This window comes from Limulus polyphemus, unplaced genomic scaffold, assembly GCF_000517525.1.
Source record: "Limulus polyphemus unplaced genomic scaffold, Limulus_polyphemus-2.1.2 Scaffold910, whole genome shotgun sequence".
NCBI classification, from domain to species: domain Eukaryota; kingdom Metazoa; phylum Arthropoda; class Merostomata; order Xiphosura; family Limulidae; genus Limulus; species Limulus polyphemus.
The window spans coordinates 81,323-105,336 of record NW_013666520.1 but is presented as its reverse complement, the minus strand read 5'-3'; the positions used below and the strand labels follow the sequence as shown (position 1 = coordinate 105,336).

The 24,014-nt window shown below is 30.7% G+C and overlaps 1 protein-coding gene across 2 annotated transcripts in view; it reads left to right on the top strand.

The window, feature by feature from the left end:
- LOC106461182 (reticulocyte-binding protein 2 homolog a-like) overlaps positions 1-19,021 on the top strand; it is a 56,970-nt gene extending 37,949 nt beyond the window's left edge. The window contains exons 7-15 of one of the 2 annotated variants that reach the window (XM_022388050.1): positions 237-354; positions 2,092-2,251; positions 2,718-2,828; positions 5,707-6,257; positions 6,597-6,828; positions 8,490-8,579; positions 11,593-11,788; positions 14,065-14,158; positions 14,972-19,021. In XM_022388050.1, coding sequence (XP_022243758.1) covers positions 237-354; positions 2,092-2,251; positions 2,718-2,828; positions 5,707-6,257; positions 6,597-6,828; positions 8,490-8,579; positions 11,593-11,788; positions 14,065-14,158; positions 14,972-16,793 — 3,374 coding nt within the window. In that variant the 3' untranslated portion in view covers positions 16,794-19,021. The remainder of the gene's footprint in view (positions 1-236; positions 355-2,091; positions 2,252-2,717; positions 2,829-5,706; positions 6,258-6,596; positions 6,829-8,489; positions 8,580-11,592; positions 11,789-14,064; positions 14,159-14,971) is intronic. The other variant, XM_022388051.1, reaches the window with a different exon arrangement.
- Positions 19,022-24,014: the final 4,993 nt, after the last annotated feature.

Here is a 24,014-nt window from a genome sequence, read left to right as displayed (position 1 = left end):
CATAACCATATTGTTTGGCTTTAAAATGTAGGAAAATTTACATGTATACAAACACTGTATTAGAGTTTTGGGGTTTCTTCATATTTGTGTTTTTTAAATTTACTCTGAAATGTCATAACACTTAACATTGTAAGTTATTGTAGAAGGTATTTTTGTTGGGTGAAAGTTGAAATCTGCTCATTGTGACATCTATTATGGATTGTAGGTTCTAAATCACACTATATGATTTTTTTTAGAACAAAGCTCATCAAAAAATGAACAGAAAACTGAAGAAAAAGAAGATTCAATAAATTTGGATTTTAATCAACTTCGCTTGAATGTTAGAAGAGCCTTAAAGGATGTCTTAACTAGCAGGTAATAAAAAGCACAAAGTACCACTACGAAGTTCAGAGTTATGTGAATTACCCATAGTTATCAGCTATAGAAACATGCATGCACGAGTGTGTACCACTTTAGAGACCGTTGCATACCTTTTAGGGATAGTGTTACAAGACCATTTATATGAAATAAACTGTAGATTCAGTGACTATTAAAAATATTTGAAAAATACCCTTGTTAAACACTAGAAATAAAAACATGACCTAATTCTCCTTATCTGTATGTATTTTTGTTTACTTGATTTTTGAACTTTTACTGTTTTTGATAAAATTACTTGAAATTTTGCATATATGATTTTGATATTTCCCCTCTCAGAATATAAACAGAGAAAAAAGTTTATGGAAATGTCTATGAGGGAACCTAAAAATAGGGTTTTGGAGACCATCAGATTCAATTGAAAATGAAAATCTGTTTAAAACACCTATGTAAATTAAGTTTTTGGAAATTTCGAATTGAGCCTCTTGTGGGGACAAGAAAAGTTTTAGGGACCATCAAAACTGGATCTACAGATCTACATTAAAATAGACATGGACATGTAAGAGCTCACTTGAAATAAGTTTCTGCATTTAGATTTTCTAATTTTTCATTCTGGAACCCTACGAGATAGCCACTATGGTACGTATCTTAGCCAGAAGAGAGGATTAATAAAAGTTTATGACTGCTTACATCCAGTTTACAAGATTGTTAAATAACTGCACACAAAATGATTTTGGACAAATATTCCTCAATATTCTGGAATGGCCACTATGGTAGATAACCTCAGCTAGAAGCAAGAATTAATGTAAGTTTATGACTGCTTACATCCAGTTCACAAGATTGTTAAATAACTGCACACAAAATGATTAAAAAAAATTGTTCTTGAATATATACTCTTTTCTAGTTAGGGTGATAAAAACTATCAGTTTCCAACTGCCATCATGGTACAATACAGGGATTAATATTTATTACAGTGGTTCTAGTATGTTTGTTTGGTATTGTATAAAGTTAGATTTAATACTTTTGTAAAGTGACCTCTTGATGTATTTCTACACAAGATTCATTCTTTTTCTCTCTCAAAAACATGGCATAGTAGTTAGTGTGTCTGGACTATGGAACTGAAGATCCATGGTTTGCATCCCATTGCAAAGAAGTTTGCTCCCACTTTTAGGCCATGGGTGAGGTATAAAAATGACAGTCAAATACTATTATTTGATTAGAGTAGCTTAAGAATTAGCAATCAGTGCAGTTGACTGTCTGCCTTTCTTCTAGAGTATCAGTTCAAAATTAGGACTGACTAGTGCAGATAGCCATTGTGTAACTATGTGCAACTATCTGAATTAACTATTCAAATTGGTATATGCCTCTTTAAACTCATATAGGTTTTTTTTTATTCCAGATTGTAATACTTTGAGAACATTAACAAAATTCTTTTTCTTCATGTTTATAATATTTTGAGTACTCTTGTTTGTAGCTGTGTGGGCAGGTATATTTGTACTTCTGATATGGTACTATTAAACTTACAAGTGGTATACTCTCAATGATAAAAACAAAGGATGTCTTATGGCAATCAATTCATTTGCATAAGTCTTAATTTTCCTTGTAGCTTTCATGATTAAATATTGCATCTTGTTTTCATGTACTTCAAAGTGTTCTGTGTATTGACACTAAATATTTATTTTGTGTAACTTCTTTTAGGAAGAATTTGAAACAAGAATATTTTCTATTTTTACCCAGGCTCAAGAATGCAGATGATATTCTTCTTACATCTGATGAATTGAAAAGCATCACCCTTCATATAGAGAAGGAGCTTTACAAACTACACAAAGAAAATATTGTGAAGTATAGGAATGTGTATTGTGTGTTGATAATCAATTTCAAGGACCCAAAAAATAAGGTTTGTTGTTGTGCCTTGATTATGAATGCATTATAGTTAGCTTGTTTGAGATAGATACTACTTTGTTACATATCAATTAGATTTTTTTTTTTAACTTTATTGATGCTGTTATTGTATGGCACACACTTTGAAGGTAATTTGAGTTGTTTTTTTATAGTAAATATACTTTCTTACATTGTTTGCCAAGTTTCTTATAATCTACTATCATTTGTTTAGTAAGTAATTTAAAAAGAAAAAGTGCCTGGAATTGTGATGCTCGTTATTGATTTTGTCTTATTAGTTTTTAGCAGTTATTTTAGTTACGATATATTTGACTTTTGTAGGTCATTTTGTCATTAGCTTGCTGCTCTCATGTACTTGAAGTAACTTCAATATAGAAATATTATTCATTACACCCATGATAGAAATATTTTTTCCCTTAAAATTTTTGATTATTTTTCGTAATTATTTTTCTTTTTTGTTTCAGATCTTATTTCGAAAGGTTTTAAAAGGAATAATACCTCCAGATCGACTTGTAAGGATGTCTCCTCAAGATTTGTCTTTCAAAGATGATAGAAAGCGATCTCAACAGCTTGAGGTATGAACATAAGTTATATCGTTAATAATATTCCCCTAAATTAATGTACCATTTCCTGGCCACTTTTCGTTTTTGATATACTGATTTCTTTGCTTCCAGTAATTATACAACCTACTACTATAGTTGGTTAATACTAAAATTTAGTTTACTCATAGGGTTGAGTTTTCTTGTCACATAAGCTTTTAATCAGACTACTCTTTCATGATTGTGTTTACCCAAGGTTTTTAGGCATATATGTTTTTATTTTGTTTTTTAGCTGATACTCATATATATTTTTTTCATTTGAATCTTATTTTTCTCAAAACACAATGCAAATTAAACTACAAGAAACTATGATAGAGTTTTGTATGTAGTTGTTCCATTAGCATATAACTATGCCCCAGTATAGACAATATTTTGGAAAAAATTCCTATTAGGTACGTAGTATTAGCTATCTTAATTTCCAGACTCAACTTCATTATCAAGCGGATTACAGCAGCAATTAGCACTTGTCTTACTAGTATTATCACAGTTTATACTTGAACAATACAAGTGCAGTCTGATTATTTTATAGTTTAAACAAAATAATTCTGTGTCACAGAACGTGCTTGTCCTTTCAGCTGTGGAGCATTATAGCACTTGTGTTACTAGTATTATCACAGTTTATACTTGAACAATACAGGTGCAGTCTGATGATTTTATAGTTTAAACAAAATAATTCTGTGTCACAGAATGTGCTTGTCCTTTCAGCCGTGGAGCATTATAGCACTTGTCTTACTGGTATTATCACAGTTTATACTTGAACAATACAGGTGCAGTCTGATGATTTTAGTTTAAACAAAATAATTCTGTGTCACTGAACATGCTTGTCCTTTCAGCCATGGAGCATTATATGTGATAATCAATCCCACTATTTGTTGGTAAAAGAGTAGCCCAAGAGTTGGTGGTGTTAACTAGCTGCCTTCCCTCTAGTCTATCACTGCTAAATTAGGGACAGCTAGCGAGATAGCCCTCCTGTAGCTTTGTGTGCAATGTGAAATAAAACAAAACCAAACAAAATAATTTCTCTTAATTTTTTCACATCTTATAATATTATGACTGATTGTTTTGGATTCAGTTTCTGTTCAGTCTCAATTTTCATTTCTTTGGAAACAAAGTCTATTCTCTTAGGATCATTTGTCGGCATAAAATATATTCTTTATGGTTCTGATTTGCCAATGTGCCACTTATTCTCTTCAAAAAATGATAAGAAACTAGATAGTTTTCATTGATCACTTGTAATTATTACTGATAGAAATGCAAATGTAAAACTTCAACTTACCATTCCCATAGATTTTTAACTAAACTTGTTATGATCATAAATATTAAGCCTATTATAATTTACTATTATGCTAAATGTATAATGTAACTTGCCATTAAGTAATAAAATTAAATTTATATTTCTTATTTATCAATGAACTTGATAAAAAGAAAGGGGATCCTTTGTTTGAGTTTAGGGAGATGTTTACAGTAAGTTTAAAGTTAAATATGTAAAAATATCAAAACAACTAGTATGTTATAAATATTTAAAATTTGAAACTAGTTTCTATCAGGAAACTTTATGTATTTTCTGTTTTTCAAAATTTGTATGGTATTCACAATTTTTATTTATAGCTGTTATATAAAATAGAATCATACTGGGGGTAATGCTTCAAACAAAAGTTTATTCTGAAGCAGTTTTGTGCAAAAAATTATAAATGCTTTCATATTATTTAAGGTAAGGAGTGGTTCTCAAAATTTTTGTGCGTAACCCTTTGCCAAGAGCCCAAGAAATACCACCTTCACAGCAACCATACATACAAAAAAATCTAAATTGTATTGATAATACTTTATTAAACTTTTCATTGGTAAAATTGATTAGGATACATCAACTACACATTGAAGTACTAAATTATGAATATTCTAGTACGTTGTCTGAAAGTTGTGGAAATAGAAGTGTGACTTACATTTTTAATGTAAACCATGTGCTTGTTTTAAACATGATTTTGGACTTGTTGGTCTTAGTCCACATTTTTCAGTCAATGCGATAGAATTTTTATGATTTAATAATTCATTTTGGTGCTGTATCCTTTATCTTTTGTTGTCACTAGTAAGGAAAAATTCCTGTTTTCAAAGGTATTAAAATGTGATGATTTATAAAGAATTTTAATTATTTTATTTTTGTTAGATAAAATGATATAAAAAATTGCTATTTTTTTGTCTGTGAATTTTACAGAAAAAATATTTTATAAAATGTTTGCAACCCCGGTTTAGACTTTCTGCAACTCCACTAGGGTTGCTACCTTATCATAGGCTATAAAAGACACCACTTTTGCCTTCATGTACATCTTTATCCTAAAACAAAATGCTCCAAAAAGATAAACTTCAGGAAAATTGTATATATAAAGGATTTTATTATCATGTAAGGAAAAATATTAATTTAAGGATTAAATGTCAAATCAAGACTTTTGAAGGATTTTGATTGCTTTGCACAAGACAAGTTTCTCCACACATATTGCCTAATTTGATAAAATGGTTAACAATTGCTTTTGATAGTTTATAAATATTTAAATTTGTTACACTAGTTAGAAATGTAATGGTTAAAATATTATTGATATCTAGGTTATTGATAATTACAGGGCTTCATAAATTCATTGAAAAATCTAAAATTAAAGAATTTGTTTTAAATTTTGAAACTCTGGAAACACAGGTCACTAAAATTCACACAAAATCATAAAACAAAAATAATTTTGCCTTAACTGTCACACCTTGCATATCTTATCTTATTTTCAGTTATTGTTAACTAGTTTTTGTGTTGAGAAATACACAATTTCAAGAATTTGAAATAAGCTTGTATTTTATGTTTTTTATCCCTCAACAGTCTCCAAAAAAGCAGATAGACCAAGGAAGTTTATTTCTTCAGTCATTTGGAATGCTGATTGATACTACTGATCAACATCACTCCCACTTGTTTGATCTTAAGTGTCAAATTTGTACTGGTAAGATCCCTCCTCCAAAGGAGGAATCACCCAATAAAAAGAAGATTTTAATAGGCATGGAAGATAGGACAAACTCAAACATAAAATATCTGGCTAAGACAACTGCTGAGCCACTGCAAGAAAAATGTTCGGCAGTTACTGGGCAATCACAAAACACTAGTCTGAAAAACCTCGGTAAAGATACATGCCTAACAGACTCTGAATATGTTAACAAAATAATGTTGGATAGTAATGAAGCAGTAGTCAACTCAGTTAAGACTGAATCTGTAACATCAAACTTTCCATCAGATAAAAACCAAGAAAAGAATCTTGACACAGTTGTTTTAAATCCAGCTGTTGAAGAGAAAAGGAAAATTGAGCAAAGAGAAACTGACAACTCTGTTTACTGTGAAATGAAACCTGTCGAGAAAACCTCTCCAACTTTCACTACAGGGTATGTTAAGTCATTTCAGTGGAAGTGAAAGTTATTTGAGAAATTATTCATTTGATAATTTATAAGATGTATACAGGTAATTAAGTTGAAATATAGAATATTTTTTTATGTAGATTCTACAAAATAGATAATATATGTATCTCAGTACTTTGTGAATTTTTTTTGTGTTTATTGTACAAAATCTGGTTTCACATTCATCTCTTTTATCAGGTAGGTTTAGATTGTTTTACATTATCTATATTAAGTTAATATTTTTCCAATTTATTTTTAACATACATGTCATGAAAACTTATGAATTCTATAGTATTTAATTATTCCTAACAAACTACTTATGTTCAGGGTAATTTTGAGAACTATGAAGACAATTACTACCAACAATCAAGCCTCGGGGGGTAAAGATTTATCCAATTCAGTGCCATTGGAGACATCTGTCACAGAAAAACAAACATCTCACTTGAAGCTGTCAAAGACTCCTTCATGGGGATGGAAAGGGTTTATATTTATGGAAGAAGTGGCACGGTTTGTCAACTTTGGTTACATTGTATCTGGCTCAAAGGACTATGTATCTCAGGTAAATTTGAACAACATCTGTTATATAAATATTTTGTATAATTAATCCCAGATTTGTAGATATTGTAGAAATATGTTTTGGCTTTAGATCTGCTGAATCAGAAAGATATTTATTTTGTTAAAGTTTGTTTTTGTAAATTGTACATTAATACACAGGCAATTAGTATTTGTTTCCTTTAACAGATTGAAAGCTGCGAGTCTTTTTTTTCTTTTGTCTTTTCATCCTCCTTTCTGTTTTTTTTATGTATGTTTCTATGTTTATTGTAGTGGTTGTGTGAGGTATTAATTTTGGATTAAATTTTTATATAATACTTGATTTTATGCTTTGATGATAAACCTTGACTTTTTTTTTTAACTGCTCACTTTGTCTAGTACTATTTTTAAGATTATTTTCTAATAAACCTGGAAAGTTTTTGTATTTCTATTAATGAATCCTTTTACTAAATAAAACAAAAATAATGTTTTTTTTCCCTCAGTCTTTAGTGGTTCAGGCACAACTATCATAGATGTTGCAACTTTAGCAAATAAAAAAAAAGATTAATATCATCATTAAACACCATTCCTAGGTATATTTGGAAGGTTTTATGTATATATATATATATATGTAATAAGTAAAAAAAAAATAAAAAGTGAGGGTTTATAGAAAAATGTTTTGATCAATATTAAAACACCCTCCATATAAGATAATTTTTAAAAGTTATAAATAGATACAAAAAATAGCTTAGTAATTTGTTTTTATTGTATTCTTACTTTTGTAGCAGCCTACAAATAGTTAGAGGTTGTGTACTAAGATACATATTGAGGGTATCGCTGACATTAGTTACTGTGTTTTAATTTGTTATATTTTGGGATAAACACTTTTGGAGTGAAGTCCAAAAGTGCATTACTAGAATATCATACATAATAGACTATTCTATTTTTGCATCAAATAATACCAAAAATGATAGTTTGATTTAAATCAGTAAATTATCATCATATCTCCTTAGTTATCAAAGTCTGAAATGTCTCACATTAAAATAATATACTGTGCTGTTTCTACAAGATTCAAAATTTATTAACATTTTTTTACCTATAGATTTAATAAAACCCTACTCTTTGTTTTACAGATATGTTTACATCTTGTCAATCAATAATTTCCTTCAAAAATGATTAAGTTGTATGTATGTGGTGCTGTTAATCTGTCCAATACATATAACCATATTGATGCAAGAAGTTTTAAATATGAATAAAGCTTATTTCAGTTAGTTTTATGTGATGATAAATGTATTTATGACCATGTAAACCAAACTCATTAAGATAAACTGAAAAGATATTATGATTACTTATTAAATATATGCTGTGAGTATTAATCATAGTTGTTATTAAAATATATCTGACATATTTTAGATTTATATTTATTTTATGTGGTGATATAATACCCTCCACTAAATTAAGCTTTAATGCATGGCCACTATTATCACATTACATTGGTTTTCCCTTACCAAATAGTGCAATTTAAAAGTTATGTTATTGTTTACTTATTTATCCTGAAATAATATTATTTTGGTTTGGAAAGGATAGTTTTTCTCAGTTTTTACTTTGTTTGTTTATTATCATGTAAATTGTCCTTTGTGAGAGAAAACCATGTCACTGTAAGCAATTATATTGACTTCCTATATACAGGATATGCCAAATACTTTGTACGTTTGTGGTCGAATTGCCCCTGACCAAGTGTGGAGCTACTTAGGGAAGACCAAGCCACTAGCAACTAAGGTAAAATGAAAAAACTCGCATCTTTATATGATTTTGAGTAGAAAATAATGGTAACCTTTAACCTTGTCATGACCAATCAGCACCCTTCAATTGTTGGATGCACAGCTGAATATCAGATTTTAAAATTTAAATAAAATTTTAATTTTAACTATATTTCAACAATTTCTAATTCTAAAATATTTTCAGATTGATATTTTGTAAATTTTCAACACTTATTCAGTATAAATGGCAAATAAAAATGAAAAAATTTTTTCTGAGTCTGTCTGTAAAAGGCATATGCATAAATTAAAAAAAAAAATTCTGCCCATCCCAAAGTGTAGGTTTATATTTGCTAAGCAACTATCATTCTTTGAGAATGTCTTGTTTCTCACTTAAGAAGCAAAAAAAGAACACAAAAAACTATAAAAACATTCTCAAATCTGTGGTTTGTTCCCAAGTCTTCTAAACTTTATCTACTCAACACTGAAAACAGTACTTTACAGCCAGCTCTATACAACTGAATTTAAATGTTGTTTATAACTACTTTAAGAACTGTGCTTTGTTAGTTGTACCACATGCTGTGACATCATAATAGGGTGTGAATGACAGGGTTGTGGTAATAAAACAACCAACAAAGAATGAAAATGAAAATGTTTTTTGTGTTAAATTATATCTGTTTGAAAGCTACTGAAATTTTCATCTGTGACAATACATCAGGTAACCTTAGTTACATTTAGTGAATTTAGAATATTCTGGTAACACAAATCTTTATTTATTGAATGTAATTGTTAAGCTTATTGTATTTAAAAAGTGCACACAAATAAAAGAACTTATTGCTTATTTGGTATAAATTCCTCTTGACCACAAATAATTTTAGCAAAAAGTCAAAATCACATTATTTAGCTTGACAGAGGTAAGGTGATGTCATTTGGAAAGGTAAGGTTCTAGATTGTCAGTGAATCCTTGTCAGTTTTTCAGATAGTTTTTATGATTTATAGCTGGAAGTGGTGGCTACTGCAGTTTGCAAAATAAAGTATGCAAATTAATTTGTTAATGAATACTAATCTATTTAAAACTAGCTGGATATATAAAATGAAACTTTCTGGTCAACAATAAAGTATATAAATTCAAAGATAAAAGTGAGTATTTTTAGTGTTTTTTTTTCAAAACTGTGTCTCATAACAACATTTTGAAAAGTTCACTGTCTAAAAATTACAGAAATCTAAATCAAATCATAAGGATTGTTTTAAGCTAAATTAGTTAATATTTAATAAGTTTATATGGATTTTCATGGTTAAATATTTAGTTAAATATTTCCACTGATTTTTATGTTTGGGGGTTTTTACCTGTTACAAGTTGCTGCACTTTGTTTATTACCATTGTGGTATGACTTGTTTAAAGTCTCTTCTGGGTGGTCCTGGTGTTCCAAGTTAATCCATATTCCTTTGTTTTCCACTCTGGTCTGATAATATCTTTATGATCTGAGTGTATGAATATTTTGTGTCAGAAAGTACTGTGACATGCTATTCCTAAGAGCAGTAAATTTTTAGTGCCATCACACATACCTTACAAATGCCAAAATGTAGTTCTGATACATGCATTTCATCATGAGACTGTATATAAGCTGTGGCTGTCATGTTACTTGCAGATTTTCCTATTCAAAATTATTTTAATATAACATGCACATTAAAATTGATATATAAAATAAGATATTTCTAAAACACAACATTAATACCAGACTTGTTTGTTGGGATATATGCAAAGACCCAAAACTTCTTAAATATAGCTAAAACATAAAACTTATTCGTACAATATGAAGTAAGGAAGAAACTAATTCATTATGAATTGATTAAACACTAAATCTGGATACAAAACCAAATCATTTGGAATTTACAAAACAAGAATCCCATGTTATGTGGAACTAGTGAAATTAAAAAATCAGAACTTAAAACCAAATTCTAGATTAGCATAAAAACTCAAATCAATAACAACTGAGTATGCAAAAGCCTTTATCATGTAGGTAAAATAAACACACAACATTAAAACCATGTCATTATGTTAGTTGTGCAATGATACATTTTGAATTACAGACATGAATTTAGGCTTTGCAAATTCATTATGATAGCCAGGTAAGTTACTCTCTAGATTGGGATGAACATTTCCCAATGGTTAGCATGCTCGACTGTGGATTGGTGGGTCTATCATTTGCACTCTGCTACTACAAAAATAAAGTTCTTTTTACTTTGGGGCCATAAGGGTGATGGTCAAATTCCACTATTTGGTCAGACAAGAGTGGGTGCTGTTGACTTGCTGCTTTCCCCTTTAGGCCCTCTAGCTCTTGAATAGTAACTTTGTATGAATATGAAAAAAAACTCCCTAAGCTATAGCCAATATATGAGTAGTGTTGTGTGTCTTCATTATGGTTTTAAATAATTCATGGATTGGAAATTTAAAAATGTGACTGAGAAGGGTCATAAAAACTACAGTATGATATTATAAACTTCAAAGCTTTGTGTTTGAAATTCACATATATCCTATATGTGAACTTACAAATGTGCCTGCTGCTTTAACAAGTATTTTAAATAATTTCTTTGACAGAATGAGTGCTCAGTATTATATAGCCAGAAGTAAAACAGTTTTTTGTGGAAATTGTGTGCACCATTGCCATGGTTAAAAAGCCTCAGCAATTTTATCTTTTTGTCAAATTAGATTTTAATTAAATGTAAAATCCAGATTCTTCTAATTTTTTTGTGCTTTTACTCATCTTGTCACCTCCAGAAAGGATCTTGTTAATAATATATTTTGTCACATTTTGACTGTATTAGAATGAATTTTTACCATCACAGCCCAAAAGTCAAAGAAGGATCTTTAGCATTCTGACAGATTTCATTTTTACCGTAAATTTGTATGTGTTTTTGCACATATGCTGAGTTATATATTATTATTTTCTCTATTTCATTTATGGTAACAAAGTTTAAATTTAACCAGTGTTTTATGTATTATATTTTCTTTTTCTTTTTTAAATCATCTATAGGAGTTGATTGTGGTTAGTTTCTACCCTGCTAATAAAGAGGAAATGGTTTCATATAGTGCTTTCTACCACTATCTTTTTTCACGGAAGCGTTTGGGTGTGATTGGACACACTTCTAAGATGGTGAAAGATTTTTACATTCTCCCTTTGCCAGCAGATCAACCAATACCATCAGTTTTGTTGCCATTCAATGGTCCTGGTAAGTATTATAATATTTTCCATTATGATATAAACAGTAATTGGTAAAATAATATCTAATTTTATTTCTTTTTATAATGTAATGGATTTTAGAAATTATGTCTGAAATTGGTTATTAATTTTAAGTAAATATTGATGTTGAAATTTGACTTAGAATGTTTGCTTTCATTAATTACTGATTATAGATTATATTACCCAGAATAATAATAATAATTATACATTATTCAATAAATAATTAAATAAATGTCACAATAAACTCACTAAAGCATTTCTGACATCTCCAAACAGTAGAAACTTAACTGTCCCAAGTGACTTGATAGTAACGTTTAGGCCTTATAATGCTGAAATTAAAAGTTCAAATCCCTATATTGGATACATAAGAGCCAGCCTATTTTGCAGCTTAGCTCTTAAACAAGCAAAGGGAAACTTAGCCAACTCAAATTAATTTATCTAGTTGAGGGTGGTTCACAATCTATCATATCAAGTTCAGTTGAAGTGTGGTGATTTGCAATTGTAGAAGGCACCTAAACTCGAATCATTCTGGAATGGTTACAGAACATGACTTTCCAGTATGAAGTTTCCTATTTTAGGACAATGCTTACAAGATAGGCATGAAATTTTAGATTCTAAAAGTATCTGTAATATCGAACCATACTGATAATGCAAGGGAAGTTGTGATTACAGTAGGGAAAAATGAGCTATTCCATAACCTGTCACACACCAAAGGTAATGAAGGAATTCAACAGCTTGCTACTGGAGGTATTCCAAGAGTACAGCAATCCACTGCAGCTCTCAAGTAGGAACCACCATTAAAACTGTGAATTGGATAATTCATGCAGAGTTATTTCTTCAAAGGTGACACAATAGCAATGTTGTTCACAAGTTCCTCCCACAGCACATAGCAGAATGGAAGACCAGACATTGAAAACTGTATTTAATTTGTGACTTTGGATAATGTTTACTCATGTTAATTGCCTGTTTGAGCCAGTGATAAAAAAAATTCAAAACTCTCAAAACATTTTTCTCAAAGACTTATGGTGGTATCAAGTTATAATTATTTCCGTAAGTTAAATGTCTAGAGAAGTGAGAGAAATACCAAAGTCAGCCTCCACACTATCAGGCTAGCTTGCTGATATCATTATGATGAATCAGTCACTTTGTTTGCACTGAATGCTAGTAAGATATTGCGATTCCAAGAAGAATCATACAGTTCAACATGCCAATTTTCTGCAAGATGCAAATATAAATGGAAATTCATGCTATACCATTTACAGACATATCCCGTTAACTTCTTCGCTTTCAGATTTCTGAAACAGGCCCTCAGAAGTGAATATCTGTGCATGGTTGATGGCTTTGGAAAGCATGTAAAGAGAAGATAGGGGACAACATTTCTCAAGATATCAGTTTATTTGCTCTATACTATTCTTAGTATCAAAAACCTGAACCTCTATCATGAGAGATAAACTAAGGTTGTGTGTTTAAGGAGTAGGAAACACAACTACAAAACTAGTAAAAAGAAGTATTTTAGAAACCTCTATGTTTCAATGTCATAAAAAGAACTTTACATTAAGTTTAGTTCTTTCTAAACTTTATTAAATATTAATCGTTTCAAAAATAAAAGACTGTAACTGTACAGTTTTTTATTAAAATGTTTATGAAAAAATATTTTGAAATTTAGAGATGTGAAATTGGATAATGAATAGTGTTAATAATTTATCTTAGAAGAAACAATCATATTAAAAATTCAACTATGATAAGTTAGAAATATAAAATTGTTTCTGTGACAGTTTTTAGAAAACTTTGATAATTCTTTGGGAAAAGCAACAGTTCTCAATTTTTGACTTTTTACAATATGAACAGAACTGAATAATTATGTGATATGTAATAACAGTAATATAATTTAAAATAAAAGGTTTCTTTATTTTTCTGGTAAACAAAATAATAAAATTATTCATATCTAGTATGGAAAATACATTGTAATATTCTCAAATGTAGCTTTTGCAATAGTGATATTACCATTAGTCCAATATGTATTTTTCTGTTCACTTTCCAGTAGAAATGAGATACAAGAAAAAAGTTAAAACAGTATTTTAAAATAATCTTTTATTAGATATGAATGTGTTTTTAACAGAGTTAAAATTTTGATTATTTCTGCTCAATAAGCATCAAAAGTCAAGTTTTAGGACCAACTCAAAGATATTTTTAAGGAAAGAGCTGATTTCAGAATTTCATTCTTAATATGACTGACTCATTTCCACAACTGTTGCTGTTTTACAGGGTTACAGAATCCTAGGCCTAATCTGCTGCTTGGTTTAATTGTAAGACATAAGAATCCATTAAAAAAAATTTCTTCGACTCCAGGAACTATGTGGTATGTAATATCTGTCACTTTTAACTCTGAAAACCTAAATATTTCTTTTTAGAAACTAGAATTGTGTATTTGATTAGTAAGAAATATAACAATAAGCAATATGTGTATATAAAAGAAACTAAATTTTGATGACATAAAAGTATTTTTCATTGAGTCTGAACATATGATTTTGCCCATTTGTCAGTAGAAGTGACAAATAAGGAAAAATAAAAATAATTTTCTTAAATGAAGTTCTGAGATAAATTATCTTTTATTATATTTGAACATTTTTAAACTAAAATTTACTTTTCTGTACTAAACTTAAAATTAATTATTTAAAAAATAAAAAACATCATTAAATCAAAGATTTAATATTGTATGATATCTTTTTTTTACTACCGAATTACAGATCAGTATAACAAACCAAATCTGATTAGATGATAAACTAGGACTGTGCAGTATGTAACATGTTTTCATTCTGAAAATATAATTTTTTGGCCTTATTATATTTTATTATATTAAATGTAATTAAATAACATGTCAAATAAAGGAGCTAAATTTAAACAAAAAAATTTTTTATGTCTTATCATTTAGTAAACTCTATCTTTTTTAAACCATTTGAACTGCATTTATCTTTGTTGTTAATGGATTTCCAGTTTATCTTATTCCTGTACTTATGGTGACATAATAGTACTTAGGTACTGCAGTGATTAATTTAATAGTATTTAGTATGCAGGATGAAAGTTTCTGTTAATTTTCATATACTACTGAGTCTGTATTTATGGTTAAGCATATTAGATTTAATTATATATACTGATTACTTTCCTCTTTCAGCCCTTTACAACAGGTGTCATCTCCTTCAGTTAACATTTCTTTGAAGAATAATTCTGTTGATACACCTGTTAGCATTGTTAGGAAATCTTCCCATCCAATCCCAGAATCTTCATCTCTTAATAACAAACAATGTGTAAAGATATCTAGTAATGGGCCTGAATCTCTTTGGCAGTTGGAGAAACACACAATTTCTCAACCAGCACTTACTAAAAGTAAAACCTCTGAAAGTCTCCAGGTTATATCCGCCAATGCCTCAGGAATAAGAGACAGTGCTGATGCTCCGTATGATCCAGAGGAGAATGATTTTTCTTACAGACAAGAGTTACGACGTCAAGTACTTCATGAGTTTAATGCTTCTGTTGATGAGACTTGTAAAGTTGAAAACATCAAATCTGTAGAAAATGGACAAGAATTCATAGCAGGTAAATGCTTGAATGTGGATATGACACCAAGCTTTGTAGCAAAACAAGATATTTCAAGTGAAAAGCCTTTGAAAATCAGTATGAATGAATATGCTGAATCTCAGCTTAAAAAGAAAACAAAAGTGGTTAGCAAAGTTAAATCCTTACCTCTAGAGATTTTAGATTCAGAGCAAAACAGCAACAGTAAGACAAAATCAAATTCTAATGTTGATAAAGCTTACTCATCTTCCTGTCCATCTTTGTCAAAGTCACCAAAAAAAATCACTGACTCTGTGATTGAGGATGATTTATCTTCTTGTTCAGTTATATTGAGTTTGCCCAAACAAGTATTAAATTCTACTGGTAAAAAGCTAATTTCTAAGACAGCTTCTTCTAGTTTTAACCCATCCATTAGACCAGTGGCTTCTGGTTCTGGTCAGCCTATACAAAGCTTTACCAACCAAAATGAAAACACAGTACATCCTAGCACTTCATATTCCAGCTTATCTTCCCAGACAAACAACACAGTTACTCAAGATGTGTTCTCAAAATATAGTTCCACACTTCCTCCCCATTTACATAAGCTTATGGATGCAATTAACAAGGTAGCACAGCAGGTTTCAGAAAAATCAGACAATTCAGAAACTGGTGACAAACCAGCTAGAAAAACACTGCACGTTTTAAGAAATTGGATTGCTAAGAAATCTCCTAAGTCTTATACTGCACCAAAACTAAACTATATTCCAAAAGTACACCATGAACAGAAGAATGTGGACGATCGGCCTAGAGAAAATTCCAAGGATCTTGAAGAGCTTGTAGTGACTAAGAATTGTAGGACAAACTCATTTCCAATTCAACATCCAGAAAGATCTGTAAGAATGTGTGATGAACTACATTCACAACAAGCAAAACATGTCCAAGAAATGAAATCTTCAAACAGTATTTATGCAAATATGTGGTCACACAATGGCCCTCTTGTTAAAACCAACAACTATGAAAGATTAACTTTACCAAATAATTCATTAACAGGACCATTCCAAACCAAATCTCAGGAAGTGATGCAAAAAAATGGTTTTTTGAATGAATCACATGTAGAAACAAAAAGTCAAGATACCTGGTACCAACATAAGACACCTAAAAACCAGTTCAGCATTTCCAGGTTTCTGCACACAGAAAGAAGTAATAGTAGCACTTCAGGATCAGTCAGTAATGACCAGGTCAGTCATTCTTATCCTTTTGACCAGTTTTACAGAAGAGAAGTGCAATCTAGTGATTCATCTTCAGAAAGAACTAAGTTTCATGTTCAGGACAGTGATTACAGAATAGCTTGGGAACACACTGACAGATGGAGCCACTTTTCCAGAGAAGAACACTTGAACCCAAGATTTAGAAGAGGGTATAATAACAATAGCTACAGATAATCCTTATCAGTGGAATGCTATCATGAAATACCTAGTGAAAAGTCGGGTTTTTACCTAGACAAGTTATTATAGTGATGGAATTCAGAAGATGGATTTATTCTTGTGAAAGAACAGCTTGAGATGACTTCAATTAGGAACATTTGGTGCAGTACAAGTACAATAAAAGTAACAACGTAGGTAATATTTCACTACTACAATTTTATTGAGACTATTGTTTATGTTACTATTGTTCTTAGGCAAAGAAAGTTACTAAAATATCAATGTTGCCCGAAAAATAATAGTTTATTATTATATCCACTGTTTTAATAAATCTAAACCCTGCTTTGTAAAATGAGAATGCAGTGGTAAAGAAGAAAAAAATGTGTGTGTAGATTTTGTATAGCACTGTTGTGTATAGTGAATAAAATACACAAAATGGAAATCACAAGAATTATTTTAATATGCATAAACAAAGGAAAGATTTGACAAAGGCCTTATAAGAAAATTGAATGAAATTAGATTCATTTTGCTTTATTTTAAGAGCAAAGTTTGTAAAAAATATATAAATGTATTACATTATTGTTTAGAAAAGCTTCATGCCATGCATTATGAGCAAGAATTGGTCAAATTGATTTTCTGTAATCAATTATATTATTTCTTGGTAGTGTTTAAACAGATTTCACAAGCTCCAAAGTTTTTATATGGTGAGTCATATTAACATGTACATATGCTCGAAGACAAATTATTTTAATTATTTGTTATGGTGTAACGTTTATCATCCATGCTGCAAACTTTATGATGGTGCATAGTTTTCTGACTGTAAAGTTAAATTAAATACACACATGAATACATTTTTGAATGTATACATTTGTCTTGCTGTTGTAATTTATATTTACAGTACATTATTTCTAAACCGGTTTTCTGGTATGTTAGTGTGGCTAGCAAGTAAAATGTCAGGATTATTGTTAGATCTAGTTAGCATTTTGGGATAAGTGAAAAACAACTAACTTGATACTATGTAGATTATGCTGATTTATTTTTGAGATTTTATTTTACTAAATATCGTTTGAATTTTGCTTGAAAATATTTTTCACAGCACACAAAAAAGTCACAATAAAATTCAAGTTGATGGAAGGCCATTTTATTTATCAAGGTCATCCTAAATGCTGAAATGCTGAAAATCAAATGCCATCCTCCCCAAAAGTAAATATTCAGATGAACTATTCCACAAGTCAATAATGTATAAGAACAAATCTGGGTCTAGGTTTCCAAAACTTGCACCATCTATGTCTGGCATTCTAATTCTGTTATTAACTCTTTCATCCTAGTAATCAAAAGGATATTTCTAAAAGGCAGCTTATTTAAGCCCCTAACAATTTGGAAAATCTTCATTGATTCACCTCTGGCTATTCTGTAGTCCATCATAAAATAATGGTAATATTCAAAACTTGCCCATAGCTTAGGTTTGTCAGATTATATTATTATTTGGATAGTCATTCTCTGCATCCTTTTTAGAAGATGCTATCTTTTGTATAATGAAAACTGAACATAACATATTCAAGTACATATGCAGGCTTCTTCATTTTTGTTCCATTTCAGAGTTCAGATGTGAATTATTTGGCCATACATCAATATCTTTAAAGTAGTATTAAACTGACCATTGTCATCTTTGTTTGTGGTGAATTTTAAGACGAACCATATTTAGCTAAACACGTGTATATATAGTACATATATTATGGTTAAAAAAATAAAAATTTTAATGCTGCAGAGGCCTATGACTCATTGAAATAAAATGAATTCTGTATGCATATTTTTCTTATAAATAAGCATATATATGTAGTTTTACATCCTTTGATATGCCCTTGTGACCACTTTAACAGAGGTATGCATATTATAGCATGTGTATTTAGTTTGTTTTTAACAAAAAAAGTCTCAAAATTCAAGTGACATCTAGATGGTTTTAATGTAAATATTTTTGTTGGCTACTTTGTACAGATTGTTTATGTTGCTGTATTTATTTGATGTGTTAGAAAGTTGTATTAAGATTGTTTCAGATAGTTTGCAGTCAATCAACTTAACATTAATAGAGTTTAATACTGTTTATTAGATGGTACATTTTGTTTCTTTTTAAATAGGAAACCATATTCTAAATTTTTTGATTTATATTTTACTTCAAGTTGTAGTCAAAAGGCATGGTTAAGGTCTGGTATTTGTTTTCTATCCCTCCACACTGAAACAAAAGTAAATAAACGGATATAGTTTTTAAATAAAAGTTGAAATGTAGTTTGTGTTTGTATGATGTATACTTATTGATTATTTAAAAATTAATTCATGAACTGATTAGGCTCTACATTTTACCAACAGCCATTCACAGCACTGTTTAACTTGTATAAACAGCGTGACACTGGTAGCAGCATACAAACAAGTTAAAGCATACATAATGCTACAGCTTTTCATCTAAGTTGTAATAATATGCCATAAACATTTCTTAACAACCCAGTAAAATGTTAAACTTTAATTAATTTTTACCCATACTCAAACATTGAAAAGTAATTAATCAAGCAGTAGAGAAGGGTGTCATAAACATTTCTTAACAACCCAGTAAAATGTTAAACTTTAATTAATTTTTACCCATACTCAAACATTGAAAAGTAATTAATCAAGCAGTAGAGAAGGGTGTCATAAACATTTCTTAACAACCCAGTAAAATGTTAAACTTTAATTAAGTTTTACCCATACTCAAACATTGAAAAGTAATTAATCAAGCAGTAGAGAAGGGTGTCATAAACATTTCTTAACAACCCAGTAAAATATTAAACTTTAATTAATTTTTACCCATACTCAAACATTGAAAAGTAATTAATCAAGCAGTAGAGAAGGGTGTCATAAACATTTCTTAACAACCCAGCAAAATGTTAAACTTTAATTAATTTCTACCCATACTGAAACATTGAAAAGTTATTAAACATGCAACGAAGAAGGGTGTATTGTGAAACTGGAAAAGAAATGGTTCTGGTTATCATTTGGTTTTATGAAACATGTTGATCTGTGTCTTTAGTGTGGCCAAGTACGTATTAGTTTACAATGACACTTCTGAACAAATATTTCCTGTTTTGAGAAGGTTAACACACCCATGTAAGAATTACAAGTAAAATTTTTTTAAGCATTCAACATTTGGTGGAGTTATATATTATCTAATCAAAAACACCTTAGGTGTGAAAAAAATGTGTGGCCAAAAAAGGATTGAGTGTGCAACTTACAAGGAATGAAATCACAATTGGCGGCCAAACTGGTAGCTACACTTATAGAATTTATAAGAATTTTATAACAAATATTCATTCATTAGTGAGGCAGGCCGCGTTTTTTGTTCAATTTGGGGCATGATGGTGGGTAAAACAAAATATGCGGCTTAACAAACTAATGAATGAATATTTACTGTAAACTTCTTATCAATGCTATAAGTGTAGCTACCAGTTTGTGCACCAATTTTAATTCCGTTCCTTTAAGTCCCACACTCAGTCCATTTTTGGACGCACTTTTTTCACACCTAAGGTATATTTGATTAGATATAGTGACGTGTTGTTAATACACATCAACAAACCCCAGCAAGTAAGAAAGTGACACTCACTAGTAACCCACATTAGTTTTAGGATCGCAACCCTATTATTGTAACAGACATTTACTTTACGGAATCAATTAGATTATTTAATATATGTGGTGGTAGTTTTTTCTCTCTCTCTAAACCAGTTTTAACAACTTCCTTTATAGTAACGCTATGAAAATTAGATTAACAGTTTCTTTTTCATCACCTGTATGCACTCGGTACAGCCGTGTCAAGCATCATCATTTACTCTAATATCATGTGACGCTAAACGCTCTTTAATTAGGAGAATTTTATAAAATTTAGCAAATTTGTGCTTAAAAGTTGGCAATGAATAATCGATAATAACTGTCAACTCATATGATTCTTTTGACAACTTGAGCTAGAAACTGCTAATCTAGTTTGCTTGGCCTAACCAGTACTTGTGTATCTGCACGTGCTTTCACCTGTAAATCAGCCGCATTTAATTCGAATGACAAGAAATTAGAAATGGTCCACCTTTACTCTTAGCTGAAGCTGTAGTAAAAGTTTCAAACCGATAGCTCACATGACTTTTTTGCGTGGGCGTGCGCAAAATGTTTCGTAAAAATTGATAGGTTTTTGTTCAGTAACTTTGCACATGTGGCTCATATTCAGATCAAATTTGACAACTAATTGTAGGTTGTAAAGATCTACTAGTGTACCAAACTTGAAAAAAAAAATGCATGAAAGTTAAGTATGTTGTTTTTATATGAAATAAATGTTCGTACTTTCGGTGCGAAGAAAAAAATAGAAAGAAATTCAATCAAAATTGGAGATTTTATATCTCAGGTATTTCTTAATGAATTGCCTTGAAATTTGGTATGTCAAGTAAGGGTAAAGTAGAGCACATCAATTAAAAATATGTGATATTTTGGATTACTCCACTCCGAGCTATAGAAAATGGAAAATTGCTAAACTATCACTCCTGTTAATAACACACAGTGTGCCTTGCAGGCTGTTTTAGCTGCACGAAACACTACCATGTGTCTTGATTAAAAAAAAGGGTATTTCTAATCAGTTTTACACTATCGCCACAAAAACATTATTCGTAAAAAAGGTGGCCAAGTTAGAAAAAGAAAACAGAAGTTAAAATCTATCAAAGTTATGATAGTAATGAATAAAAACCCTATCTCCCGAGCGCTATCGAAAGGTGGACCTTTCTTCTTCAGGGGCAAACAGGTCCACCTTTGGCATGCGCTCGGGTTATAGGGTTTCTATTCATTTCTGTCAAGACTTGTTGATCATGAAAGTTCTGATATTGCAATATGTAATCTAATTTGACATTTCATTATGATGTCACGACTTTGTTTTTACTTATTTTAGAACTTGAACACCTTTTTTTTTACCTATTATATTATTTTTATATTGATAACATATATGTTTACTTGAGTGTAAACTTAATCAAAACCAAATAGTTCCCTTTCTGTCATAATAAGTTATCATATGCATGCTTCAATTAATCATTTAATTAATGTCTGATAAGTGTAGCGTGAGCTGTAGGTGAGTTGAAAGCATTTATATAATTGTATATAATTATAATAACGTAACGACCTTGACCCTGAGCATAAGACCAAAACAGTTTCTTTCTTCCAACTGTTAGGTATCTAATGCAAACATCAGTTTGAGTGTAGCATAATACTAGGTATGTCTGGTATGTGAGCGTAAGTGGGTTGAAAAAGGCGTGCAATGTTGTGTGGTTATAGAAAAAAATGCATAACTTTTGCTTGTTTGACTCTTACACTCTGCTAGTATTTTCTTAGGGGGATTCGTTTCTGTTCGGTCTGGCATGATCAGATGGTTAGGGAGCTCGACTCGCAGTTTGCGGGTCACTGGTTCGAATCCCTGTACCACCAAACATGCTTGGCCTTTCAGCCGTGGGGCTTTATAAAGTTACGGCCAATCCCACTATTTGTTGGTAAAAGAGTAGCCCAAGTGATGACTGGCTGCCTTCCTTCTAGTCTTTCACTGCTAACTTAGGGACAACTAGCACAGATAGCCCTTGTGTAGCTTTGCGCGAAATTCATAACAAACCAAACCAATCATTTCTGTTCACGGTGCTTCCTTGTTAGGGAAGTGTACATTGTTTGAATCTCGTGTTTGTAACTTTCATAACATTATTTTGTCGTGTATTGTGTTTCATTCAGAACGTCCTGTACTAATTGGTCGTTAACCGACAGTCCTGCTCCTAGCTTGAAAAAATATTTTGCTCGAAACGTCGCTAAGAAAATAAAAAAGTAAAACTGAAAATTTTTAAGATGATTTATCTCCAAAAGTCTTAATTTAGTTATTTCGTCACCTTTCTTGTTTTTTCAGTTGTCTCTGTGTGTGTGTGTACAAACACGTAAAACTGCGCGGGTTGCAACTCGATGACGAACAAGTTCAAGTAAATATTCATGCCAGTTTTTAAGAAGCTAAAAAGTATCTACTGATTATGTAATATAAGTTTATGTGTACCTCACCATTATATCTAAGTCTCTTTTTTTTAAAATAAGTATTTTGCACCTTATTATAGATTATAATGTAGAAATACTGTCCTTTGAATCCTTCAGTTTAAACATCGTAAGCACCATATCATACTTTATCGAACTGGCTATAAATGTGTAGGTGTGAACAAACAGCCACAGCCTTTGGAAGCGTATTTAGTCGCCTCAGCGTAAAAGAAAATATGAATGATTTATTCTGTCCAGAGTGTTATTTTACACTATGATACTTGTCCATTCACACTGTTCTAAGCAGTGGTGTAGGAACGAGTTGCAAAGAAACGTAACCACTGGTCATTCAGTACATTTTTGTAAACGTCATGTGTGTACTAAGAACATTGGTTTATTTGTTAACCTGCAAGTAGATATGGCGGTTCGTGGAATTAATATTTATTTGTTGTCCAAGAGCAGGGTTCGTTCGCCCCTGTGACTAGGAGTACGAAACTTGCAGTATGTTTTATTGATGGGTCGACAATTTTGACATCACGTTGATGGTTCACAAAGTTCTCTTTAACTAGAATCTATTTATCAGTTCTAAATTTCAATAACTTTTTTAGTGGAATTTTAGGAAGAGTAGGCATGATAGGTTTGAGTACTATAATAGACTGCAACTACCTGTTGAATGAAAAGAGAACGATCTGAAGAAGGCTTCAGCGTAGAAGTCGAAACTTCATCACTTCTCTCAGTGTTAATAAGAGTACAAGATTGTGATAGGCTCTGTTTCTACCCATGTCTTTTGATCCTGTACTTTTAAAACTTTTTTATAACTTGGGTGATCCACTGCTGTGGGTCTTGGTATCTATTAGAGATACAACCTGCTTAGTTATATAGTGGTATTCTGTTGGAAGTTGATTTTTTAATATATACTTAGTGTTATGATCATGTCATAAAATGGGACATCTCAAAGTCACACATCTTCTAGGTGGCGTCCTTTGACAACCTGACACTGTGGAAACCATGCATCGTAGACAGTTCATTACGGACTTCTGTAGAGGGTTAAATTGAGTCGAAAGTGAGGCAGAACTTTTTTATCTATATATTTTATTTTAATAATATTTAGTTTCAGATAAAGTATGAGCAGCGAAGGGCCAGCCGCCAAAGTTTAGGGTCGTTACAGTGGAAGAGGGTCGTAGAAATGTC